This window comes from Somniosus microcephalus, unplaced genomic scaffold, assembly GCF_052327205.1.
Source record: "Somniosus microcephalus isolate GS21.2 unplaced genomic scaffold, FLI_Smic_1.0 unresolved_chr1, whole genome shotgun sequence".
In the NCBI taxonomy this organism is placed as follows: Eukaryota; Metazoa; Chordata; class Chondrichthyes; order Squaliformes; family Somniosidae; genus Somniosus; species Somniosus microcephalus.
The window spans coordinates 134481627-134509533 of NW_028225179.1; the positions used below are offsets into that span (position 1 = coordinate 134481627).

The 27907-nt window shown below is 48.3% G+C and overlaps 1 protein-coding gene across 2 annotated transcripts in view; it reads left to right on the top strand.

Annotated features, from left to right (window-relative positions):
* Positions 1 to 27907, top strand: part of atat1 (alpha tubulin acetyltransferase 1) — a 73389-nt gene that overhangs the window by 20537 nt on the left and 24945 nt on the right. The window contains exons 2-8 of one of the 2 annotated variants that reach the window (XM_085974904.1): positions 6469 to 6532; positions 15604 to 15695; positions 17671 to 17728; positions 20974 to 21087; positions 22299 to 22400; positions 25120 to 25165; positions 27559 to 27642. In XM_085974904.1, the coding sequence (XP_085831030.1) occupies positions 6469 to 6532; positions 15604 to 15695; positions 17671 to 17728; positions 20974 to 21087; positions 22299 to 22400; positions 25120 to 25165; positions 27559 to 27642 (560 nt within the window). The remainder of the gene's footprint in view (positions 1 to 6468; positions 6533 to 15603; positions 15696 to 17670; positions 17729 to 20973; positions 21088 to 22298; positions 22401 to 25119; positions 25166 to 27558; positions 27643 to 27907) is intronic. The other variant, XM_085974905.1, reaches the window with a different exon arrangement.

Genomic DNA, 27907 nt, shown 5'->3' on the forward strand with positions numbered 1-27907 from the left:
CCCCAGCCTAACACGTTACAAATGCTGTGAAGCTTTATTCGGTCGTCTCCAAAGCTGCAGAGAGCTTGATGGATCCAAACAAGAGCCTGCTGTATGATTTGACCTTTTCTGTACACGGCTGGCAATTCCTTTTGGATTGAGCTGGCCGTCATTTCAATCCAACTTGCCCCCATCGGGAAGGGTGTTGAACTCCGCTGCCCGTCTCCAATCCTGCACCAGTTGCTGCTCACCCAGCGCTCCTGTCCGTGCTGGCTCATTGACCACAGAAGAAGTGTGTTCCTGCTGTGTGCGGACCGGGTGATTTACATCAGCAAGTAACAGAACTCCGCACTTGCTCTCGGCTGTAGCCTTGTGATGTGAAAGCCCTTTGGTATAGCCCGCTCTGTCAGGAGCAGGGTGCGCCCGGCGCAGGTGTCCTCAACCCAACTGTTGATCTGTGCAAACGGAGCCCTGTTGCAAGCCCAGATGTCTCTGCTGCCCTTTACCTCCCACTGATCTCCAAGCAACGAGCTCACAAGAGTGCACTAGAATGGTGCTGAATGATCGATTGCCCAGCACCGCGGGAGGGGGAGGGGGAGGGGGAGGAGGTGGTGGCGGCAGAGCGAAGGAGGAAATGATGAATTTCCCAGCTGAGGTCACTATTAACTCTTTCATCTCCTCCCTCTGTCAATATCGGTATAGCAGCAAAGGTGTCAGCTGTGGCTCGGTTGGTAATGCACTCGCCTGAGTTGTGGGTTCTAGCCCTTCTCCTGAGAGTTGAGCACAAAAATGTAGGCCGACACTCTCAGTGCAGTACTGAGTGACTGCTGCACTGTCAGAGGTGCCGTCTTTCGGATGAGACGTTAAACCGAGGCCCCGTCTGCTCGCTCAGGTGGACGTAAATGGTACTATTTCAAAGAAGAGCTGGGGAGTTATTGCCAGTGTCCTGGGCCAATGTTCATCCCTCAACCAACATCACTAAAAAGAGATTGGCCAAAAATTTGCGATCGGAGGCTTCCGACCTGTATTTTCAAAAAAAAAAAAAAAAAAAATTTTTTTTAATCTACGCATTTACCTGGTGGCCCGGGAGGTACAGAGGCTTGCGATCTTGGGCCTCTCCGGGTACGCACGGGTAGAGGCCCATGTATCCCCGGGGTGGGGGGTGGTAGGCGGTTCGCAAGCGCCCCTGGGATCACGTGGACCGGCCCAACCAATAAAAGAAGGGAATCCCCATTCGTACTTATGCGTGCGTACGGAATCCCCATAAGTATGAATGGGGATCACTTTTAAAAATAAAAAAAAATACACAAACATATGAAATAAATAAAATGCCATTATTAAATTAAATATTTCAAACGAAAATTTAATTTTTTGAAGAAAAAATGTTTTAACAGGGCTAAAAATAAACTTGCCTTATTGGACGGTGTTTTTAATGTATAAATGAGCGACAAAGTTTTTTCTATTTTTTTAAAACTCTTATGCTGGTAAAAGCAGGCCTTGCGTCTGCTTTTACCAGGCGTAAGAATTTCGCAGGCGTTCAGCGGGCGGAAGTTGGGCAAATTGCGAACTCTCCCTGCAGAGGCCCTTCTCCCAGGGATGCGGAGGATCTGTCAAGAGGATTTTGGAAGATTGCACATTCCGGGTTTTAGCGCATGCGCTTTGCGCGCCTAAACACGGAACTTGCGCGGCCCCTACGGGCTCGTACGCACCCGTAGGGGTCACAAAATACGGCCCAATATCTGCTCATTATCACATTGCTGTTTGTGGGAGCTTGCTGTGCGCAAATTGGCTGCCGAGTTTCCTACATTACAACAATGACCACACTTCAAAAAGTACTTCATTGGCTGTAAAGCGCTTTCAGGCGTCCTGAGGTGGTGAAAAGCGCTATATAAATGCAAGTCTTTATTCTTTGTTTGATCGGGGCTGCGATGCACTGGTCGGGCATTGGGTGACGAGGAAGGGAGAAAGACATGGCTGCTGATGTGAATGGAGGTGCTGTGGAGCTTGCTGCTTTTTTCTGGGGTGGGCGGGGTGGGGTGGGCGGGGAGAGAGGAATACGGGCCCCCGTTTTCAGCAACTCGGTCCGATGAAAGTATATTTTTGTGATGAGGCTGCGCACCTGGAGATATCCATGGCCCAGTCCATGCTGTTGGTGCACAGCGGGAATGCACTTGTTCTCTGTGGTCTAAACCCCCCTACAATCTGCAGTCAGGACAGCCGCATGCTCCTCCGGCAATCCGACGCACTCGCTCACCAAGCCAGTGGAGTGCCTCGGCACTGCTTGCGACCCCGGCGCCAAAGGGTGTCGCGACTTGAGCAGACTGTTGCACGGGACAAGCTCAGTGTCAAAGTCTCACGCCCGCGGGACGCTTCAACGCGGCTCGCGTCACATTTCCGCTTCCCCATCCAGCATTGGGCAGAGAGGAAGGGCGAAGGACCTTTGCTGCTGAATAAGCTATTGTGAACGGTGGTGCCGTGGAACTTGTTTCCGACTTGCGCGAGGTTGGGGGAATATGGGCCCACATTTTCAATGTCTTGGTCCAATTAAAGTATGTTTTTACTTTTTTTATAATGAGGCCAGGCTGATACTGCGCCACGCAGAGAATTCCATTCGGCCCAACCGGTGTTTATGCTCCACACGAGCCTTCTCCCACCCCTCTTCATCTCGCCCCATCAGCATAACCTTCTATTCCTTCTCCCTCGTGTGTTTATCCAATTTTCCCTTCAATGCATCTGATATTCGCCTCGACCACTCCATGTGGTAGCAAGTTCCACGATCACGCCACTCTCTGGCTAAGTTTCTCCTGAATTCCCTATTGGATTTATTAGTGACTATCTTATATTTATGGCCCTTAGTTCTGGTCTCGCCCTCAAGTGGGAACATCATCTCTACGTCTACCCTATCGAACCCTTTCAGAATCTTAAAGACCTCTATCAGGTCACCCCTCAGCCTTCTCCAAAGAAAAGAGCCCCAGCCTATTCAATCTGTCCTGATGGGGATAACCTCTCTGTTCCAGGGGGAGAATTCAAGCCAGCATTGCTGCCTCCTAGTACTTTCCAAATCCTGTTTCGGGAACAGGAATTCCTGGAAATGCAGGGGAGGAGTGGGAGATCTCTACGTGCATAATGAGGACGGGGCATTTTTGTGGTGCAGTTGCGGTTCCTCACTAACTGTTCTCGAGCACCCGCCTTTTCATACGGGATCCTAGATGGTGAGTCGCAGCAGATTATTCAACTGTGAAGGCATCACAGCCAGTCCAGACTTGTACATGTATGGGTGTGGACAAACGCACATACACGTTCCGTGGCTTGCTGAATATCGATCAGGACTGGGAACGCTGGCCGTTTAACCCAGCCCGAGGCTAAGGGCACTGAGGCCAAAAGTGGCACGCACCTTCAGCACAGACCGAGCATCGAACCTGGGACCGTCTCGTCTGCATGTCTCTTACAAGCTGAAACATTGGGAGAGCTGGCTTAAAATGTCGCTCGTGCCCGCACGCACGCGCTCTTGTGTTCCCGTCTTTGGAATTGCAGTTGCTCTCTGCTTACCCGCTTGCGGTGTTAGCAGTGGCTCAGTGGGCAGCACTCTCGCCTCAGTCAGAAGGTTGTGGGTTCAAGCCCCACTCCAGAGACGACCACAAAATCTAGGCTGACGCTCCCAGTGGCAGTACTGAGGGAGCGCTGCACTGTCTGAGGTGCCGTCTTTTGGATGAGACGTTAAACCCAGGCCCCGTCTGCCCCCTCGGGTTGACGTAAAAGATCCCATGACACTATTTCGAAGAAGGGCAGAGGGAGTTATCCCTGGTGTCCTGGCCAATACTTATCCCTCAACCAATATCACATAAAACAGACCATTATCTCATTACCGTTTGTGGGAGCTTGCTGTGCACAAATTGGCTGCCGCATTTCCCACATTACAGCAGTGACTACACTTCAAAAGTACTTCATTGGCTGTAAAGTGCTTTGGGACATCCTGAGGTGGTGAAAGGCGCTATATAAATGCAAGTCTTTTATTTCTTTTTGCCTACATACTGCTCACTGAGCAGTTGCAAATGTTCTGGATCAGTGCCAGTTGTGTGCAAACCCCCCCCCCCCCCCCCCAAACACACATTGTCCTGACAACTGTGGCTTGAATTGTTGCCGTCGTGCTACCTGCCAAAAAAACAAAACCGGCCTGTCTCCCGCCCAGCCTGATCAGCACAGATGCAGGCACAGTGCCTCCATTGTTGCTGCTTCTGTGACTTCATACAACAGCTGTTCCTCATTTCTCACCGATTGGTGACTCCTCGGCTTAATGAAGAAGCCTTGACATCGGTTTTCTGGGGGGGGGTTTTGTTTCCGACTCAAACTCTTACAATTAACATCCTTTGTGGATATTTTTTCCTGTCCAGCTCCCCCACCCTCACTCAGAAACCCCTCCCCCAGCACCCTGTATTACTGACTATCTGTACTGATAATCCAGCTCCCTCAGACTGTCACTCAGTAACCCCTCCTCCAGCTCCCTGTGAACATAAGAACATAAGAAATAGGAGCAGGAGTAGGCCAATCGGCCCCTCGAGCCTGCTCCGCCATTTAATAGGATCATGGCTGATCTGATCCTAACTGCCAATCTACTATCACAGAACCATCTCCTGAATCTAAGAATTAGACACACAAAATAGGAGCAGGATCAGGCTACACGGCACCTGGGCCCGCTCCGCTACCCACAGGGCCATGTCCGATCCGAACCTAGACTCTTGTCCAAATTCCTGCCCGCTCTCCGTAACCCTTAATTCCCTTTACTTCTAGAAAACTGTCTATTTCTGTTTTAAATTTATGTAATGATGTAGCTTCTACAGCTTTTTGAGGCAGCATATTCCATGGACCTACCACCCTCTGAGTGAAGTAGTTCCTCCTCATCTCAGTTTTGAAAGAGCAGCCCCTTATTCTAAGACTATGCCCCCTAGTTCTAGTTTCACCCATCATCGGGAACATCCTCCCCGCATCCACCTGATCCAACCCCTTCACAATCTTATGTTTCAATAAGATCACCTCTCATTCTTCTGAACTCCAATGAGTAGAGTCCCAATCTACTCAACCTCTCCTCATATGTCCATCCCCTCATCCCTGGGATTAACCGAGTGAACCTTCTTTGTACTGACTCGAGAGCAAGTATGTCTTTTCTTAAGTATGGACACCAAAACTGTATCACTGACTGTATCTGTACTGATAATCCAGCTCCCTCACACTGTCTCTCAGTAACCCCTCCCCCAGCACCGTGTCACTGACTGTATCTGTACTGATGTTAATCCAGCTCCCTCACACCGTCACTCAGTAACCCCTCCCCTAGCGCCCTGTATTACTGACTGTGTATCTATACTGATAATCCCGCTCCCTCATGCTCTTAACGCCTATGGTTGTACAGTATGTTTGTGGTATACAGTAAATCATGAGGTTTCCAGGTTAATCATTGCACCAGATGTTTGAAGATTCTGGACATGGTCTTTGCTGAATGATGTAACAAAATGCCAGCTCCACGCTTAGGAACAAGGCAAAGGATTGTGTTGGCTTCATACAAGGATATTTACAACCTCTCCGTTCTACCCATCTTATCTCCTCGTCTCCTGAAAGCTTTGGTTCCTTGCTGCGATGCAGTTCGTTTTAAGTCTCGCTCTCTCCAGCTGTGTGTTGTTTTTTTTCCCCCCCCCACTCTCCCTAACCCAGGACTGCTGAGATACAGCTACTAATATTCCCAAATGAAATTAGCTAACTCGATGTAGACCACACCTAGGACCTTCCAGGTCTGTCTAGCTTAGTGATTTAACCAGCTCGGCCATCAGGGGAGAGTCAGGCAGGGGAGTGTTTATAAAGTAAGCATATTCATGGAAAATCACAACACAGAAGGAGGCCATTCACCCCATAGTGCCTGTGCCGGCTCTTTGAAAGAGCTGTCCAATTAATCCCACTCTTCTCCTGCCCCCCCCCACTTCCCCCCCCCCCCCCCCCACTGCTCTTTCCCCATAGCCCTGCAAATTTTTCCATTTCAAGTATTTCTCCAATTCCCTTTTGAAAGTTACTATTCAATCTGCTTCCACCGCCCTTTCAGGCAGCGCATTCCAGATCACAACTTGCTGCGTAAAAAAATTCTCATCTCCCTTCTGGCTCTTTTGCCCATTACCTTTAAATCTGTGTCCTCTGGTTACCGACCCTCCTGCCAGTTTCTCCCTATCTACTCTATCAAAACCCCTTCTAAATTTTGAACACTTCAATTAAATCTCCTTTAACCTTCTCTCTCTAAAGAGGACAACCCCAGCTTCTCATAGTCTCTCCACATTAACTGACATCCCTCATCCCTGGTGCCATTCTAGTCGATCTCCCCTGCACCCTCGCCCAATATTTCTTGGCAGCTGCCTCGCTACCTGCTGACTTGTCCAGTTGCTTGCCTGCAGGTTAATCCCGCGTCACGGTTATGAGAGCCACTTGCTGACACTGTGTTCTTCTCTTTCCCAGCAGGGCCACGCTCGAGCACCAGCTCGCTACAGTCTTGGACAAGATGGGAGAGGCCTCGGCCAAGGTACCGTCCGCAGAGCGCCGCAACACCGACTGTCCGCGTCAGCGCTTTGCGCGGCTGCCCTGTGATCTCACGGGAGGCGCCCACCGCCACCCAGACCTTTAGAACTGAACCGTCAACCTAGCGGTCGTAGTGTTGAGCACGTTTTCAGCAGTAACTAAACAGTCTCTCGAGCATAGAAGATTAAGGGGTGGTCTAATTGAGGTGTTTCCGATGATTTAAAGGATTTGGTGGGGTAGATGAAGAGAAACTATTTCCTCTGGTGGGGGAGTTCAGAACAAGGGGGATGATTGGGTGGGGGGTTGCGTGTATGACCTTTAACATTAGAGCTGGGCCATTCAGGGGTGATGTCAGGAAGCACTTCTTCACACAAAGAGTAGTGGCAATTTGGAACTCTCGCCCCCAAAAAACTGTTGAGACTGGGGGGGGGGGGGGGGTCATTTGAACATTTCAATACTAAGAGTGATAGGATTTTTGTTAGGTAAGGGGAAAGCAAGGCGGGTAGATGGAGTTAAGATACAGATCGGCCATGATCTAATTGAATGGTGGAGCTGCCTCGAGGGGCTGAATGGGCCTCTTCCTGCTCCTGCATCTCAGCAGGTAGGGCAGAGTGCTCATGTACCTCCATCAGGGGGGAGAAAAAAAGATGTTTGCTTTATGTCCTCAAATTTTCTCCTGCCCTTTCTGAGGGAGGTGACACAAGCTGGGATATGGGCGCCAGGTATCTTGTGGTACATCGCCCACATAATGAGGGCCGGCAGCCTGCTCAACCAAGAGCAAGGGACGGGGATAGACATCACAGCTGAGCCTAATCCTGTCCTTGCCTGATGGTCACGTGTGTTCAGAAGCGGGAACCCTGGCTGATTTTAGCTCCCCAGTCCTACACGGGGGACTGAGACTAATGATTTGACGGGGTAGATAGAGCAAATCTATTTCCTTGTTGTTGCTGGGTGGGGGGGGCGGCATGACCTTTAACATTAGAAATAGGCCATTCAGAGGTGATGTCAGGCAGTACTTCTTCATGCAAAGGAACATGGGAGCAGGAGTAGGCTATTTGGCCCCTCCGTGTTCCGTAATGTAGGGTAGTGGAAATGTGGAGAAAACTCTTCCCTCAAAAAAACTGTTGAGACTGGAGGTCAAATGAAAACTTCAAAACTGAGATTGATAGATTTTTGTTTGGGGTATTAAGGTACACGGAACCAAGGCGGGTGGATGGAGTTGCGATACCGATCAGCTGTGATCTAATTGAATGGCGGAACAGGCTCGAGGGGCTGAATGGCCTCCTCCTGTTCCTATGTAGCCTCCCATCTGCTGCCCCTGCTGAGATGAGCCGACTCGACACATGCCAGGGATCAAATCTCGCCTCTTCCAGGTCTGTGTTGGCTTAGTGACAGGCCATAGGATGTGTTCTGACGAAGGGTCATCGACCTGAAACGTTAACTCTGTTTCTCTCTCCACAGATGCTGCCTGACCTGCTGAGTAATTCCAGCACTTTTTGTTTTTATTCCAGATTTCCAGCATCCGCAGCATTTTGCTTCTTTATTGGATGTGTTTTACTCCCTGATCACGGGGAGTGACGGAAATGTGTTTTTTATATAATTGTGCTTTTCGATCACTTCCTGCAAATCATATTTGAAGAAGCATAGCTTTGTGGCGGATGATCAAATCTGAAAGATTCGAAGAGTGCAGTCCCCACCACGTAAAACATCCACGTTTAAAACTGGCAGCCCCTTGTGTTGGCCAAAAAGCAATAACCATTTGCATTGACGTCAATTTCCAAAGTTGCCGGTTACAGCGTCATAAGCAACGTTCCCTTTGAGCTGCGCGACGGCGCAGCGCTCCAGGGAACCCGCGCAGCCGGCTTGCCAGCTTATCAATGTAAAAACCGCACATGCGTGGTATTTTGAACGGCCTGCGCAGCCCCTTAAAGGGACTGCGCAGCACCCAAAAGAATTAGAGGGAACATTTGTCTTAAGCACATTGGTCTTAAGAACATTGGAAGGAAGAATGAAAAAGCAAATTATTATTTAAATGGAGAGAGATTACAAAATGCTGCGGTACAGAGGGATCTGGGGGTCCTAGTACATGGAACACAAAAAGGTAGCATGCAGGTACGGCAAGTAATTAGGAAGGCTAATGGAATGTTGGCCTTTATTGCAAGGGGGTATGGAGTGTAAAAGCAGGGAAGTTTTGATGCATCTTTAGTACTGCGTACAGGTTTGGTCTCCATATTTAAGGAAGGATATACTTACATTGGAGGCAGGGCAGAGAAGGTTCACCAGGTTGATTCCTGGGATGAAGGGGTTGACGTATGACGAAAAGTTGAGCAGGCTGGGCCTAAACTCATTGGAGTTTAGAAGAATGAGAGGTGATCTTGTTGAAACATATAAGATTCTGAGGGGGATTGACAGGCTGGATGCTGTGAGGATGTTTCCCCCAGTGGGGGTATCTACAACTAGGGGGCATAGTTTCAGAATAATGGGTCGCCCATTTAAGACAGATGAGGAGGAATTTCTTCTCTGAGGGTCGTGAATCTTTAGAATTCTCTTCCCCGGAGAGCTGTGGAGGCGGAGTCATTGAATATATTCAAGGCAGAGATTGACAGACACTTGAACTACAAGGGTTATGGGGAGAGAGCAGGAAAGTGGTGTTGAGACCAAGATTGGATCAGCCATGATCTTATTGAATGGCGGAGCAGGCTCGAGGGGCCGATTGGCCGACTCCTGCTCCTGTTTCTTATGTTCTAAGTGTTCAAACAGCTGTGTTTACTTGCTAGTTCTCACCTCCTTAAATTGCACTGAATAGAAGGACAAAGATTAGTAAGTAAACAAGACCTTGTTAATACAAAAGCAAAATACTGTGGATGCTGGAAATCTAAAATAAAAACAAAATGCTGGAAACACTCAGCAGGTCAGGCAGCATCTGTGGCGAGAGAAAAAGTTAACGTTTCAGGTCGATGACCTTTCGTCTCATAGTCATAACGGCACAGAAGGAGGCCATTCGGCCCATCGCGTCAGTACCGGCTCTCTCTAGAGCAATCCAGTGAGTCCCATTCCCCCGCTCTATCCCCGTAGACCTGCAGGTTTATTACCCTCAAGTGCCTATCCAGTCTCCCCTTGAAAACATTGAGTGTCTCCGCTTCTACCACTTCCGTCAGCAGCGAGTTCCAGGTCCTAAGAACATAAGAAATAGGAGCAGGAGTAGGCCAATCGGCCCCTCGAGCCTGCTCCGCCATTTAATAAGATCATGGCTGATCTGATCCTAACTGCCAATCTACTATCACAGAACCATCTCCTGAATCTAACAGAATTAGACACACGAAATAGGAGCAGGATCAGGCTACACGGCCCCTGGGCCCGCTCCGCTACCCACAGGGCAGCCGAACCTAGACTCGTCCAAATTCCTGCCCGCTCCCCGTAACCCTTAATTCCCTTTACTTCGAGGAAACTGTCTATTTCTGTTTTAAGTTTATGTAATGATGTAGCTTCTACAGCTTTTTGGGGCAGCATATTCCATGGACCTACCACCCTCTGAGTGAAGTAGTTCCTCCTCATCTCAGTTTTGAAAGAGCAGCCCCCTAGTTCTAGTTCTAGTTTTACCCATCATCGGGAACATCCTCCCCGCATCCACCCGATCCAACCCCTTCACAATCTTATATGTTTCAATAAGATCGCCTCTCATTCTTCTGAACTCCAATGAGTAGAGTCCCAATCTATTCAACCTCTCCTCATATGTCCATCCCCTCATCCCTGGGATTAACCGAGTGAACCTTCTTTGTACTGACTCGAGAGCAAGTATGTCTTTTCTTAAGTATGGACACCAAAACTGTATGCAGTATTCCAGGTGCGGTCTCACCAATACCTTGTACAACTGAAGCAATACATCCCTATTTTTATATTCTATCCCCCTAGCAATGAAAGCCAACATTCCATTGGCCGCCTTAATCACTTGCTGCACCTGCATACTAACCTTTTGAGTTTCGTGCACCAGGACCCCCAGATCCCTTTGTACTTCAGTACTTTCCAGTTTCTTGCCATTAAGATAATAGCTTGCTCGACGATTTTTCCTGCCAAAGTGCATAACCTCACACTTTCCAGTATTGTATTCCATCTGCCAAATCTCTGCCCACTTACTTAGCCTGCCTATGTCCCCTTGCAGGTTTTTTATGTCCTCCTCACTCACTACTTTCCCTCCCATCTTAGTATCATCTGCAAACTTTGATATGTTACACTCGGTCCCCTCCTCCAAATCGTTAATATAGATTGTAAAGAGTTGGGGACCCAGCACCGACCCCTGCGGAACACCACTAGTTACTGATTGCCAGTCTGAGAATGAACCATTTATCCCAACTCTCTGCCTTCTGTTAGATAGCCAATCCTCTATCCATGCCAGAATATTACCCCCAATCCCGTGATTTTTTATCTTAAGCAATAATCTTTTGTGTGGCACCTTGTCAAATGCCTTTTGGAAGTCTAAATACACTACGTCCACTGGTTCCCCTTTATCCACCCTATATGTTACTTCCTCAAAGAACTCCAGCAAATTTGTCAAACATGACTTCCCCTTCATAAAACCATGCTGACTTTGTCCTATTAAATTATGATTATCCAAATGTCCTGTTACTGTCTCCTTAATAATGGACTCCAAAATTTTACCTACCACAGATGTTAGGCTAACCGGTCTATAGTTTCCAGCCTTCTGTCTACTGCCCTTTTTAAATAAGGGTGTTACATTAGCAGTTTTCCAGTCTGCCGGGACCTTTGCTGAGTCCAGGGAGTTTTGGAAAATTATTACCAATGCATCCACAATCCCTACCGCCACTTCCCTCAAGACCCTAGGATGTAAGCCATCAGGTCCGGGTGATTTATCCGCCTTGAGTCCCATTATTTTACCAAGTACCACTTCCTTAGTGATTTTGATCGTGTTTAGCTCCTTCCCCCCCCCCCCCCCCCCCTATAGCCCCCTGTTTGTCCAGTGTTGGGATATTCTTAGTGTCCTCTACTGTAAAGACTGATACAAAATATTCATTCAGTGTTTTTGCCATCTCCATATTTCCCACCATTAATTTCCCGGTCTCATCCTCTAAGGGACCAACACTTACTTTAGCCACCCTTTTTCTTTTTATATAACTATAAAAACTCTTACTATCTGTTTTTATATTTTTTGCCAATTTACTTTCATAATCTATCTTCCCTTTCTTAATCAATCTTTTTGTTATTTTTTGCTGTCTTTTAAAGTTTTCCCAATCCTCTATCCTCCCACTAGATTTGGCTACCTTATATGCCCTTGTTTTTAGTCGAATACTATCCTTAATTTCTTTACTTAGCCACAGATGGCTGTCTTTTCTTTTACACCCTTTTCTTCTCAGTGGAATATATATTTTTTGGAAGTTGTAAAATAACTCCTTAAATGTACACCACTGATCATGTATCGTCTTACCCTTTAATCTATTTTCCCAATCCACTCTACTCAATTCCGCTCTCATACCTTCATAGTCTCCTTTATTCAAGCTTAGCACGCTTGTTTGAGATCCAACCTTCTGACCCTCTAATTGAATATGGAATTCAACCATGTTATGGTCACTCATTCCAAGGGGATCCTTTACTAGGACATTTTTAATTAATCCTGTCTCGTTACACAGGACCAGATCTAAGGTTGCTTGCCCCCTGGTCGGTTCAGTTACATACTGCTCAAGAAACCCATCCCTAATACACTCAATGAACTCATCCTCAAGGCAGCCCTGTCCAATTTGATTTGTCCAATTAATATGATAGTTAAAATTCCCCATAATTATAGATGTTCCCTTATTACAAGCCTCAACTATTTCCTGATTGATACTCCGTCCAACAGAGTTGCAACTGTTCGGAGGCCTATAGACTACGCCCACTAGTGTTTTTTTCCCCTTATTATTCCTTACCTCCACCCAAACCGTTTAATTATCCTGATCTTTTGACCCAATATCATTTCTCTGTATTACAGTGATTCCTTCCTTTATTAACATAGCCACCCCACCTCCCCTTCCTTCCTGCCTGTCCTTCCTGATCGTTAAATAACCTGGTATGTTTAATTCCCAGGCATTGTCACCCTGCAGCCATGTTTCTGTAATGGCCACAAGATCATACCCATATGTAGTTATTTGTGCCATTAACTCGTCTATTTTGTTACGAATGCTACGTGCATTCAGATAGAGAACTTTCAAATATGTTTTGTGACACTTAGTTCCTGCTTTTGCCCTTTTTATTACTTTACCTTTTACTCCATACCTTCTGCCCCTTCCTGACATGCTCTGGTTTTTAATTTCCCCACTGCTACCTAAGTCTATGACCTTCTCTGTTGTCATTTTTATTATTTGCTCTCTAGGAACCTACCCCCCACTAGTTAGTTTAAAGCCCTCTCTACAGCCCTAGTTATATGATCCGCCAGGACTCTAGTCCCAGCACTGGCCAAGTGAAGCCCGTCCCAACGGAACAGCTCCCTCCTGCCCCAGTACTGGTGCCAGTGTCCCAGGAAGCAAAACCCATTTCTCCCACACCAGTCTTTGAGCCACACATTTAACTCTCTAATTTTATTTGTCCTAGCCAACTCGCTGCGTAAAAAAGTTTTTCCTCACATCCCCCCCTGTATGTCTTGCCCAAAATCTTAAATCTGTGTCCCCTAGTCCTTGTACCATCAACTAGTGGGAACAGCCTTTCCCTGTCTAGCCTATCCAAACCCATCATAATCTTGTACACCTCTATCAAATCACCCCTCAACTTCCTTTGCTCTAATGAAAACAAATCCAGCTTCTCCAACCTGCCCTTGTAGCTAAGATCCCCCATCCCCGGAACCATTCTGGTAAATCCTCTGCACCCTATCAAGGGCCTTCACGTCCTTCCTAAAGTGTGGTGACCAGAACTGGACATGATACTTCAGTTGTGGCCTAACCAGCACTTTATAAAGGTTCGGCATAACCTCTTTACTTTTGTACTCAATACCTCTATCTATGAAGCCCAAGATCCCATATGCTTTGTTAACCACTCTCTCAATATGTCCTGCCACCTTTAGGGACCTATGCACGTTTACTCCCCAGGTCCCTCTGTCCCTCCTCACTCTTTAAAACTGTGCCATTAAGTGTATATTGCCTGTCCCTGTTCCTTATGACAAAATGCATCACCTCACACTTCTCTGTATTAAATTCCAAGTGCCACTTGTCTGCCCGTTCTGCTCACCTTTCTGTGTCCTCTTGCAGTCGACTGTATCATCCTCACTGTTTGCCACACCCCCAGGTTTGGTGTCATCGGCAAATTTAGAAATGCTATATATATATATATATTAAATATAGCAGTGACCGTCTACTATCCTCCAGTCTGAAAAACAGTCATTTACCACAAGTCGCAGTTTTCTGTCCATAAGCCAATTCCTTATCCAACCTGCCACTGACCCACCTATTCCACGAGCCTCAATGTTCTTAACCAACCTTCTATGTGGTACTTTGTCAATGCTGTCTCGTTAATGTTCAATTACCTGTGGTGTAATTAAACTCCTGTCATTGCCTCCAAGTGGGTGTGGGGTTACAGTTTATACTACGCACTGACTGCAGTTGAAATAAAGCTGCAGGTCAGATTGGAGCTGGAAACAACTGGGCAAAAGGTCACGACTCAGAAAGCGCTCTCGCCTCTGAATCAGAAGGTTGTGAGTTGAAGTCCCCCTCCAGAGACTTGAGCACAAAAATCTAGGCTGGCACTCCAGTGCAGTATTGAGGGAGCGATACAGTCAGATGTGCTGTCTTTTGGATGAGACGTTAAACCGAGGCCCTGTCTGATCTCTCAGCTGGATGTAAAAGATCCCATAGCGCACTTTCGAAGAAGAGCAGGGGAGTTATCCCTGGTGTCCTGGCCAATATTTATCCCTCAATCAACCTAACAAATACAGATTATCTGGCCATTATTACATTGCTGTTTGTGGGAGCTTGCTGTGCGCAAATTGGCTGCCGCCTTTCCTACAACAGTGACTACACTTCAAAAAGTCCTTCATTGGCTGTAAAGCACTTTGGGACGTCCTGTGGTCGTGAAAGGCGTTACAGAAATACAAGTCTTTTCTTTCTTTATAGTACTAGTTATACTGACCATTGCTAATAGCGGACTAATCGAGTTTCCACAAACACACCCGCTATAATCGATGGGAACTGTACTGAAATGGTCCGGATGTGAAGAACAAGAAGCTTATATAATAAGCTTTGCGGAACACCTCCATTCAGTCCGTAAGTGTGACCCCGAGCTTCCGGTCACCTGTCACTTTAATTCACCGCTCCATTCCCACTCAGACCTCACCGTCCTTGGCCTCTTGCATTGTTCCACGGAAGCTCAGCATAAGCTCGAGGAACAGCACCTCATCTTCCGATTAGGCACTTTACAGCCTTCCGGACTCAATATCGAGTTCAACAATTTCAGATCATAACCTCGGCCCCTATCATTTTTATATTTTTTATCCACACTTTTGGTTTGTGCCTTTTCCTTTTTTTCTCTCTCCCACATGGCAGCTGTCTTTCACTCTGCCAGCGCATTTCACACTTCATCTAGAGCCATCCTTTGTCTCTTTACTTGTCCTATTACCATCTCGTCTCACCTTGAATATCTCTTAATGTCTCCTCACCCCTCCCAGACCTTCCCTTTTGTTCTTTCATCCCCTCCCCCATTTCCCAGACCCCTAACTTGCTTCTTAATCTGTTTCATTTCCTGCTTTTTTTTCTCAGTCCTGACGAAGGGTTTCGACCTGAGACGTTGATTCTGTTTCTCTCTCCACGGATGTTGCCTGGCCTGCTGAGTTTTTCCAGTGTTTTCTGCTGTTATATTGGATTTCCAGCATCCGCATTATTTTGCTGTCAGCTTATATAATATCTTGGATTATAAATGATTTGCATTGGGATTGTTGTTTATCATGTGGACTGTCGTTCCGTTATACATGTTACCACTGATCCTTGCCCGGTATGCTTTGTGCGTGCAGTGTTTCCAGGCACTGCATGCAGCTGTTGATCTGGCTGGTGCGTAAGCGCGCTGGAATGTCTCCATCGTTCACAGTTCTGTTTCTATCGCCAGGCCCAGCTGCTGTCTGCGTCCATCACCAGCGCTTCACGGATGCAGACCAACCAGCACCGGCTGTATCTTCTGAAAGATGGGCTGGCTAACCAGTAAGTGTGACCTCCGTGACGCAGGCTTCATCTCCTACTTCTGCACAAGAGCTTGGGTGGAAGAAATCTGCACTTAACTAGCCGGGCTGGATAGAGCAGTTGCCCCACAGTAAATCCATGGCAGGGCTGAGGGGTGTAATGGCTGCTTGGGGGATTTAGTGAAATATCGGACACAGTTGGGCAAGTAAGGAAGTGTTTTCCTGTAATTTTCTCCCCCCCCCCCCCCCCCCCCCCCAATGCTCGGGGCTAACTCGTTACTTTGATAGAGGATCAGCCATGGGAGGGGGGGATTGGCTTGAATGGCCTACTCCTGCTCCTATTTTTCTGAGACACAGTTCAACAGGCAGGTCACCGTATGAGCCTCGGCAGGCAAATAAATTTGAATAGTTTATCATATGGGGCATCACAGCCAAGCCCTGTCCTCACTGGTGTGTGCCCGCTCTCGTCCGCCCGCACTCACCGGCCCACGCCCTCACTTGCGCACTCGCCCGCCTGGACGTGCACTCGCCTGCTATTACACACACACTTCCAAAAGCAGGAAGCGAGGCTGACTTCCCCCCCCCCCCCCCCCCCCCCCCCCCTGTTGCCCACAGCCTCTGAGGCCAGTTGCAGCGCCCCGTCAGCTTCCCCGGTCTCCGTGCAGCCTGAGTGTGTCAGTGAGACCTTCTGCTTTGCGTGGCCCAGTTACACCATCAGCGCTGTATAAATGCAAGCCTCTTAAAGCGCTTTGGGATGACCCGAGGTCGTGAAAGGCGCTGTACAAATGCAAGTCTTTAGGCTGTAAATAAATAGGGTTCTGTAATTCTTATCGCATTTTGATCGTAGTATCTGTATCTAAAACTTTGAGTGCAAAAAAAGAAACCACGAGGCTGATCCTTAGGGAGCAATTTTAACCTAATCCGCGGGATCGGTTGGCACGCTGGTTTCACATCCCGCCCAATAATGACCACAACGAAGAGTAAGATCGGGTTGAGTGTGAAGCCAGCGTCGCACCCGATCCCCGTCGGTGTCCCGACGGGCTGGTTAGCTTAAAATTCCCCCCCATGCTGTCCAAGGATCGGAGTCCTGAGGAAAGACTGGAGGGATCTGGGGCCTTGGCCTAGAAAGGTGGTGTCCGAGAGGTAGTCTTTTAGAGGTGTACAAGAAGAATGGTAAAGGGACACGGGTGCAAACTCGTGAAAGGCGAATTTAGGACTGCTAGCAGGAAGGACCTCTTCGCGCACAGTGCGATCACCAACTGGAATGGACAGCTGGATAAAGTAGTGGTGGTGAAACCCTGGAATCATTTAAGGAACGGTTGGATTCTGCAATAGGGGGAATATGGGGCCATTCTAGATGGATGGACTAATATGTACCTAATGGCCTTCCTCCTCTTCAATGATATCGTGACCTGTGGCTTCCCCCCCCCCCCCCAACCCCGTAGTGAGATCCCGATTTCAATCCTGAGCGGAGGATGTGCAGTTCCCAGCTCGTGTGGAGCGCAAACTCCAGCATGGACCTGTTGGGCCGAATGGCCTGTTTCTGACCTGTAAATACTGTGTAAAAGGAAAAATTAAAGTGCAGGATCCGTTAGAACTCCTCTTTCTGTTAGCTTGACAAAGGGCTTGCTCTCAGCGTGCTGGGATAGCCTCTTCCAAACGTGTTCTCTTACTCCTGGGTAAAGGAGAGGAGGTAGGGGGTGTGGAATCCCAGCCCTGATGCTCCCCACAACTAGGCAGAGACACGTGGTACAGCTGGATTGCTTGGGGGTGGGGGGGTTGTGGAGCGAGATGGTGAGAGAAAGAAGTGGTCCCAGCGGCCACATCATGAGGGCATAGTCCTTGTTCATTACAACAGTGACTACGCTTCAAAAAAGTGCTTAATTGGCTGTAAAGTGCTTTGGGACGTCCGGTGGTCGTGAAAGGCGCTGTATAAATGCAAGTCCTTTCTTTCCTGAGTGAGTGTTTGACTGTGACCTGATGTGCTCTCTCCGCAGCGGGAAGGGAGCAGCCATTGGTTTCCTGAAAGTCGGCCACAAAAAGCTCTTTGTGCTGGTGAGTCATGAGTCATCCTCTGTGCTCTTTTAACTAAAGCCCACGCGGGACGTGCTGTGCCTGGGTGCGGCCGTTAGCGGCGTGGGATCTCCAGACAGTCTCATCACCGGGCTTGTAGATCAGAATGGAAGAGATAGAGATTACCCACCTCTGGCCCGCTGGCACAGTGTGCATCAATGGCGACCTCGCAAGGCAGCGGCAAAGCTAGATCTATTGTATAATTGTGGCTCCACATGCCTATAGTCTTTGTGTCTCTCCATGTATTTGCCCCTCAATGTATCTCCTTTGTACGTTCCAAGTCTCCTTCCCCCCCCCCCCGCCCAACCCCGCACTCCCATCTCGCAAGCATGGGGCACTCTGCATGTCTTGCACAAATGTAGTACATTCCACGTCAGTCTGCCTCTCTCTTCTCCTCCTCCCTCCCAACTCTCTCCCACAAATGTTGTGTTCAAAGGATTACAATTGAGCATTCTGTTTCTACAGTAAACATGGAATAAAATATGCAGTGATAAAGTTCTTGGTATTTCATAGAATCTTGCAGCACAGAAGGAGGCCATTCGGCCCATTGTGCCTGTGCTGGCTCTCTGAAAGAGCTCTCAATTAGTCCCACTCCCCCTGCTCTTCCCCCATAACCCTGCAAATAATCTCCCCTTCAAGTATTGAACTGAAGACGGTCCTTTTGAACAGAGGCGGACTAGCATAAGTTTGAACAATGAAACCACTCGTTTCCTGTAACTGTAGTAGATTGAATTTCTCATCAAATGTGCAAATAGGTGGGGAAAGGGCCTCCACGCAAATCCCATTCTGGACTAATTCTGCCAGCACCATTCACACTTCATCTTGAGCCATCCTTTGTTCCCTAACCTGCCCCATCACCACCTCCTCTTGCCTTCAATATCTCTTAATGTCTCTTACTCGCTCCTGCTTTCTATCCTACCACTGACCTTCCCTTTTGTTCTTTCATCCCCCCCCCCCCTTTTCCCAGCCCCCAACTTGCTTTAAAATCTGTTCCATTTCCTGCTTTTTTTTCTAGTTCTGACGAAGGTTCATCGACCTGAAACGTTAACTCTGTTCTCTCTCCACGGATGCTGCCCTGGCCTGTTGAGTTTTTCCAGCGTTTTCTGTTGTTGTTTCGGATTTCCAGCATCCGCAGTATTTTGCTATCGCTAAAGTTTTGCAGGTTCAGTTCCGAGTCTCTGATCAGCTCAGCTGAGGAGTCGGGTTGAATGTTGCAAATGGCCTCACCACCCTTGGCCTGCGGAGGGGAAAGTGTGTGCGTGTGCGCGCGGCCGTCCGTCCGCTGTGAGGTCCCCAACAGTTGACTAGCCTGTCTGCTTTTGCTGCCTGGGCTCCCGTGTGAAGAACGACCATTGGATGAGGTACTGGAGGTCGTGGGCCTGCAGCCCAATCCGTGTCCGCACCTTCAGGAGAGAAGCAAACCAGAACAATTTGCATTTATATAGCGCATTTAACGTAGTCAAACGTCCCAGGCTGTTTCACAGGAGCGATTATCAAACACAATTTGACACCGAGCCACATGAGCTATTTAGACAGGTGACCAAAAACTTGATCAAAGAGGTAGGTTTTAAGGAGCATCTTGAAGCAGGAGAGAGGTGGAGAGGTTCAGGGAGGGAATTGCAGTGCTCAGGGCCCAGGCAGCTGAAGACACAGCCACCAATGGTGGGGTGATGAAAATCGAGGATGCGCAAGAGGCCAGAATTGGAGGAGCGCAGATACCTCGAAAGGTTGTAGGGCTGGAGGAGGTTACAGAGATGGGCAGGGGGCGAGGCCAGGGAGGGATTTAAAAACAAGGATGCGAATTTTTAAATCGAAGCATTGCCAGGGAGTCAATGCAGGTCAGCGAGCACAGGGGGTGATGGGTGAACGGAAATTGGTGCGAGTTAGGATACTGGCAGCTGAGTTTTGGATGAGCTCAAGTTTACAGAGGGTGGAAAATGGGATGCCGGCCAGGACTTGGGAGGAAAAATGCCGATCGTGAAATTGGTTCCATGTCAACAGACCAAGCTCCACAATCTCTTGCTCACCTCAGGCATGTTGCACGTTCTGTGTTCAACAGGCTCACCACTGAGTGTCCTGTGTATAACAAGCATAGAATAAAACCTGGTTTAAGAATATTCAATTTTATTTATCATTCTCTTATCAGTCAGATTGTTGTAGACTATTTAATGTCTTCAGTGTTGTCCTATTGATACGGTAGTGGGTGATTGTGGTACTGGACTGTCGTGAATTCAAACCTCGCCATGACAAGTTGTGAAACTGAACCAGATGAAATGACCATGACTGTTGTAAAAGCCCATTTAGTGCGTCACTATCCAGCCGGCCCTACTCCGTACTCCAGTCCTACGCCCTTTTTGAAGTGACCCAGCCCAGTGGTGGCCCGGCCTCCGTCCTGAGACGCGGCGCGGCGGCCCGGCCGACATCCCGGCAGGCGGCGCGGCGTCCCGGCAGGCGGCGCGGCGTCCCGGCAGGCGGCCTGGCGTCCCGGCAGGCGGCCCGGCAGGCGGCGCGGCGGCCCGGCCTCCGTCCCGGCAGGCGGCGCGGCGGCCCGGCCTCCGTCCCGGCAGGCGGCGCGGCGGCCCGGCCTCCGTCTCCCCGCTGAACGGCCTGGCTCTAATGTTAAGGTTATGCTGCCCTTGTTCTGGACTCCCCACAGCAGAGGATGTAGTTTCTCTCTCCATCTACCCTATTGAATACTTTAATCATCTTAAACACCTTTTAGTTAGATCACCCCTTAATCTTCTATATTCAAGGGAATACAAGCTTAATCTACCACTAGTCTAGTTCTAGCACTGAGCCAAGCTGACACTTTTGTAGTTGGTGGTTTTTCTGATTCGTATCCCCAAATGGACCGAGACCCTGATTTTAATCGTTCCACTATTGGCTGCCTAAGGCCTAAGCTCGCTCTTCCCCTTTAAGACGCTCCTTAAATCCTACCTCTTTGACCAAGCTTTTGGTCACCTGTCCTAATATCTCATAATGCAACTCGGTGTCCAAATTTTTGTCTGATGATCACTCCTGTGGAACGCCTTGGGGAGGTTTTACTACGTTAAAGGCGCTGTACTAAAGGCCAGTTGTTGTTGAGCCATTCACTTTTTTTTGCAGCCTGTTCTCTGGATGTGAGGTCATTGCATTTGATGCATTGTCGCCTCTGCCTTGTGTAAACCTGGCACCCAGTTTGTCACTCGGTAACCCCACAGCTTGCTCTTTGGCCCCTGCATTTCTAGGATGGGCGAGGCGCGCACAACGAGATGGAGCCCCTGTGTGTGCTGGACTTCTACGTGCACGTGTCACTACAGCGACATGGCTACGGGAAGGAGCTGTTTGACTACATGATTCAGGTACAGACTGAAGCTCTAACTGCCACCGATAGGGCGGTGGATGCCGATTCAATAGTAGCCTTCAAAAGGGAATTGGACAAAGACTTGGAGGAAAAGAATTGCAGGGATAATGGGTAAAGAGCAGGAACTAACTGGATTGCTCTTCGATAGAGCTGGTACAGACTCGACGGGGCAGAATGGCCTCCTTCTGTGCGGTGCTGTTCTATGATGGGCTTCCTTTTAAGAGTCGGGCAATGCAGGCTGTGGGCACTTTGATTAAAGCTCAAGGCAGTTGTTTGGAAAGTTTTGGGCATTGTCTATTTAGAGGCTGGTTACCCAGGAACTTCGTCCACCAGTAAGTCTCGACGCAGCCGAGGGCACAACCTGTGAGCGGGTGGTGAAATGGCTCAGACCGTGTCCTTTAACTACTAATTAGGCCGTGGCTCAGTTGGGAGCACACTCCCCTCTGAGTCAGAAGGTTGTGGGTTCAAGTCCCCACTCCAGAGCACATAATCCAGGCCAACACTCCCAGTGCAGTACCGGGGGAGCGTTGCACTGCCATCTTTCGGATGAGACGTTAAACTGAGGCTCCGCCTGCCCTCTCTGGTGGACGTAAAAGATCCCGTGGCCACTATTTCCCGTGCAGGGGAGTTATCCCTGGTGTCCTGGCCAATATTTATCCCTCAACCAACATCAGGTAATCTGGGGGGTGTTTTTTTTTTTTAAAGCGGTCATTGCTATTTGTGGGACCTTGCTGTGTGCCTCTTGGCTGCTGTGTTTTCCTACATTACAACAGTGACTGCACCTCAAAAGTACTTTATTGGCTGTAAAGTGCTTTGAGAAGTCTTGAGGTGGTGAAAGGAGCTTTTTTTTACATATCTCCCATTCTTTTTTCCCCCTCCTAAATCAGCCCCATTCAAAAATGCAGCGGCTTCCAGCCTCAATCACTGAAATAGCTCAACTTTGACTCCGCTACACCAAGTGTGGAGAGAGGGGTTTGGGGAGGGAATTCTAGAGCTTAGGGCCTCGGCAGCTGAAGGCACGGCCGCCAATAGTGGAGCAATGGAAATCGGCCAGAATTGGAGGAGTGCAGCGATTTCGGAAGGTTGTAGGGCTGGAGGAAGTTAGAGATGGGGAGGGGTGAAGCCATGGAGGCCATCCCTATTGGGAGTAAAACTTTTTTATGTATAAAGAAAAAAAAAAAATACAACCTATATATTTGTTTGCTGCAGTACGAAGGTATAAAGCCTCCCCATCTGGCCATCGATCGTCCCTCCAGCAAGTTCCTCTGCTTCCTCAGGAAACACTACGGCCTGGCAGCCACAATTCCTCAGGTAAGCAAAGCTGCAATTCCGCCATTTGATATCGATTGCAGTACCACCTTCCTTCCTGTCGGTGGGGCTGTGGTTCCTTGAATTCCATCTTCAGTGGGGATTAAAACCAATCTGGTAATGCTTTGAGTCAACTCGAAACAAGCAAGTGTGAAAGGGAAGAGTGTTACGAGTAAGAGTTAGACAAGCTATCACAACAAAGGGAGGAGAGTCCTCATTCCGAGTGTACCTGCAATATTAGAAAGTTAGTTAAGCACATGAGGGAGAAAGGAATAGAAGGATATGCTGATAGGGTGAGATGAAGTAGGGTGGTGAGGCGCATAAACACCCCACAGCAGGGACCAGTTGAACCGAATGGCCGGTTTCTGTGCTGTTAATTCCATGTAAAATCAGATTACAGACTCTCCCCAGAATTTCCATTGGTCAGAGCCAGCTCTCTAGCAACATTTCTGAATATAGGGGTGGGGATCCTCTGTCGGTACATGGCCAGCAGGGTGGGCCGCACCCCTGGGGTCTACCTGCCTTTCTTCTCCCACAATCCCGGGAGCCTTCTCCTGTTTGCCAGAGATTCCATGCTTCTCTTCCTCCCTCTGCTGTTCTGCTCTGACCATTTACACCTCCTCTGGACCCATCTTTTGTTTCTCCACTTGTCCCATTGCCACCTCCTTTTGCCATTTAATCTCTCCTGCCCTCCACCCTATCACAGACCTGCTCCTATCTTCTACCTTCCCTTTTGTTCTTCCTCCCCTTCCCCCCCCCTTTTTCCTACCTCTGTACTTGTTTCAAAGCTGTTAAATCTCTAACATCTTCCAGACCTGAAACGTTAACTCTGTTTCTCTCTCCACAGATGGTGCCTGAGTATTTCCAACAATTTTCTGTTTTTGTTTCAGATTTCCAGCATCTGCAGTATTGTGCTTTTATTATTGAAGTGCTTCATACTGAGAGTTTGGGATTGTGGCCTTTCAAGCCTGGGAGCTATGCTAAAATAAACACCACGTGTAAAAGGCTGAAAAAAATGTGGAGCGTCACAGTTGATCCAGATACCGTCTTCATGTGATGCACCACACTTGGTCATTTTGCAGCAGGGATCTTGGGACTGGCAGCTATGTCCGACTTCTCCTGTTTGCCGCCTCCTGTGAACATTGGGATCAACTGTGGCATCCCCACAACTATTACATAGGATATACGGCACATAAACAGGCCATTCGACCCAACCAGTCCATGCCGGTGTTTATGCTCCACTCGAGCCTCCTCCTGTCTTTCCTCATCTAACTCTATCAGCATAACCCTCTATTCCCTTCTCCCTCATATATTTGTCCAGCCTCCCCTTAAATACATCTATACTATTCACTTCAACCACTCCCTGTGGTAGTGAGTTCCGCATTCTCGCCACTCTTTGGGTAAAGAAGTTTCTTCTGAATTCCCTATTGGATTTCTTGGTGACCATCTTACATTAATAGCCTCTAGTTTTGTTCTTCCTCACAAGTCATAGAGTTATACAGCACAGAGAGGCCCTTCGGTCCATCGTGGAAACATTCTCTCTGTATCCACTCCATCAAATCCTTTCATTATTTTAAAGACCTCTATTTGGTCACCCCTCAGCCGCCTTTTTTCAAGAGAAAAGAGACCCAGCCTGTTCATCCTTTCCTGATATGTATACCCTCGCATTTCTGGTATCATCCTTGTAAATCTTCTCTGCACCCTCTCCAGTGCCTCTATCCTTTTTATAATATGGCGACCCGAACTGTACGCAATACTCTTAAGTACTACCGTAGTAAGATTAGCTACCTCAGCACAGACTTGGGATTGGGATCTTCCTAGTCAATGGGGCTCAAGACCACAGTGAGTGGATTCATTAATCCAGAGAGGCACTGGGATCATTCCTGTTGCGTACAGTCTCGGAGAGGATTCGGAGCCTGGTCTTTAATACAGGAATGAAGAAGGGAAGTGACATGAATCTTGTCATTCATGGGAAATGACTTAAGAAATAATACTGGGCGGCCTGCTGGTGGCGCTGTCCAGGGAGAGTATAAATACTCGGGCATGGGCCCAGCTTGCTCAGGACATTCCTTAACAGGAATTAGTGAAGGACACAACTAGATCTCCATGTTGAAAAACAGTTGATTAAAGCCTTGTTTAATACTCAGACCAAGTGCCTAGTAGTTTTCTTACATCAGGAAGCTTTACGTATGTATATCCTAAGTCGCACCAAGTCCCGTTCACTCATCACCCCACTGTGCTCGCTGAATTACATTGGCTCCTGGTCTGGCAGCGCCTCAAGTTTAAAAAAATTCTCAACCCCTCCCTATCTCTGTAACCTCCTCCAGCCCTACAATCCTCCGAGATCTCTGCACTCCACCAATTCTGGTTTCTTGCGCATCCCTGATTTTAATCGCTCCACCATTGGCGGCCGTGCATTCAACTGCCTGGGCCCTAAGTTCTGGAATGCCCTCCCTAAACCTCTCCGCTTCTCTCTCCTTTTTAAGATGCTCCTTAAAACCTATCTCTCTGACCATGCTTTTGGTCACCTGGCCTAATATTTCCTCATGTGGCCCGGTGTCCAATTTTGTGTGACTGCGCTCCTGTGAAGTGCCTTGGGATGTTTTACTACATTCAAGGTGCTGTATAAATGCAAGTTGTGTGTGGGCAGCTGCAAAATCCCTATCAGCACCCAGAGGATTAACTAACGGCGTGTGTTTCCTTTGTGTCTCTTCCATTTCAGGTTAACAACTTTGTGGTGTTCGAAAGTTTCTTCCGGGGTAGACAGTGTAAGTCCAGTTATTACTCCTAATAAAGGGGTTATATTTAACGTTGGCTTGTGTTTCCAGGTTGGTGTCATGTTATTTAATTGGCAGTGTAACGCTGGAATGCACAAGACAGGAAGAGAGTATTGTGGTCTTTGTTGTGTCCCAGTGTTGGAAAAGTACTGTCCACCACTCTCTGTTACATGCTTCAGTCCCATTCTCCAGCCGTGCTTCAGTGGCTAGCACTCTCGCGTCTTGAGTCAGAAGGTGGTGGGTTCGAGTCCCACTCCAGAGACTTGAGCACATAATCCAGGCGGACACTCCCAGTGCAGCACTGAGCGAGCGCTGCGCTGTTGGAGGTGCCGTCCTTCTGATGAGACGTTAAACCTAGGCCCCGTCTGCCCCCTCAGGTGCACGTGAAAGATCCCATGGCACTATTTCGAAGGAGAGCTGGGGAGTTATCCCTGGTGCCTGGGCCAATATTTATCCCTCAACCAACACCACTAAAACAGATTGGCCATTATCACATTGCTGTTTGTGGGAGCTTGCTGTGCGCAAATTGGCTGCCGCATTCCCTACATTACAACAGTGACTCCGCTCCAAAAGTACTTCATTGGCTGTAAAGCACTTTGGAACGTCCTGAGGTGTGACAGGAGCTATAGAAATGCAAGTCTCCCTGTTCAATTTGCTGACACTATTTGCCTCCATTGTTTTCCTGGGCAGCCTGTTTCTTTTACACACACCACACTTTATGTAAAGTGGCTACATCTAAACCTTCTGTTCGCCTTCTCTTTATAAGTTTGAATCCATGTTCCCATTTGTAATCATGTCAAATGTCCTATTAGGGTTCAGTTTATCTGCATCCTTTAGCATCTCGAATGCCGCAGTGACCTCTCCCCTGAGCTACCTGTTCTTCAATCCCACTGTAAATATTCCTGGTTTCTGTAAGGCTCTTCTAATGGGTAAGGCACCTAATCCTAGCCGTCTGTTCTGAAATTACTTTTGCAAATGGTTACTAATAAATCCAAGAGGGAATTCAGGAGAAACGTCTTTACCCAGAGAGTGGTGAGAATGTGGAACTCACTACGACAAGGAGTAGTTGAGGCGAATAGTATAGATGTCTTTTAAGGGGAAACTGGATAAACACACGAGGAGAAAGGAATAGAAGGATATGCTGATTGGGTGAGATGAAGTGGGGTTGAGAGGAGACTCGTGTGGAGCATAAACAGCGTCACGGACCAGTTAGGCCGAATGACCTGTTTCTGTGCTGTAGACGCTATGTTGCACAGCAGTGCTTTACAGGGTGTACACGCTGTGTCGTGGAATGGTCGTGTTGTGCCTGCAAGCTGCCACACATGGGGCAGAGACCTTGCAGTTCCCACAGAGCGAGGCAAAACGAGAGGAAGAGCTACCTGATAATGGAAGGGTTTTGATAGAGTAAGTAAAGAGAAACTGTTTCCAGTGGCAGGAGGGTCGGCGGAGGAACACAGCTTTAAGGTAATTGGCAAAAGAACCGGAGGCGACATGAGACTTTTTTTTTAATGCAGCGGGTTGTTGTGATCTGGAATGCGCTGCCTGAAAGGGCGGTGGAAGTCGATTTAATAGTAACTTTCGAAAGGGAATTGGATTAATACTTGAAAAGGAAAAATCTCCAGGGCTATGGGGAAAGGACAGGGGAGTGGGACTAATTGGGTAGCTCTTTCAAAGTGACGGCACAGGCACGATGGGCCGAATGGTGGCCTTCTGTGCTGGAAGATACTATAAGAAGGAGTGGATCCACAGAAGCATTTGAGGAGAGGCCTGGAACAAGGACCCCGACGTTATTGTTCAGGGTGGTATGTAATGCAGGGAGCAGTCGAACAGGGTGAAAAGGAGCAATTTGCTTGACTGAAGTAATGTTGACTTCAAGTCCTGTGAGTCTGCTGAGCGTGCCAGTTCGGCTCATTTGGTAGCGTCTCCACCTCGAGTCCGAAGGTTGTGGGTTCAAGACCCACTCCAGGAGTCGAGTGCATTATCTGGGCTGCCGGTGCCGTGCGGCTCTGAAGGAGTGCTCGGTTGTCGAAGGTGCTATCCTTTATACCCCAGGGGCTGTCTGCCTGCTCCAATAATCCAGGTTAGATGCTGGAGATCCCATGACATTAGTTCAAAGGAGTGCAGGGCCTTCTCCCGGTGTCCGGGCCTAATATTCCTCCCACTTGGGCACCAATGAAAACTGATCAGATCCTTGTTCATCCCATCACTGTCTGAGGATACTGTTCTGCACAAAATGGTAGGTAAGAGCAGTGACTAAACATCAGAGTAGTTCAAAATAATTCTACCTGAAGTGGTTTGAGCTGCGATATGAAGGCATGTCTTTAGCTTTTTCAATTCTTGGTAGTTTTGTATTCTCATTGCTCTCTGTTTTCTCTGTGATGTAGTGCGTGGGGAGAGGCTGATTCACAGGAGCACCCCAAAGAAGGTGGAACAGGATATTAAGCCTTACTCCATTACTGTACGGGAGGGTGAGTAATCCCTCACTCTGTTACTGAGCGGGAGGGCGAGTGATCGCTCACTGTGTGCGTGTTCATGCGACCGTGTGTTTGTGTATGTGTTCGTATTCTGTTACTCGGTGAGATAAGATTGAGTCAGAGGGCTAGAAATTCGGTTGATTAGTGCCTCTGGGGGGGGGGGGGGGGATAATGGCGCGCTAACGACTTACTGACCGGGTGCAGTGAGAGCAGCATTGCTGGCCGACAGCTGCAGGCGACGTTGTTCGGGAGCTTCAGC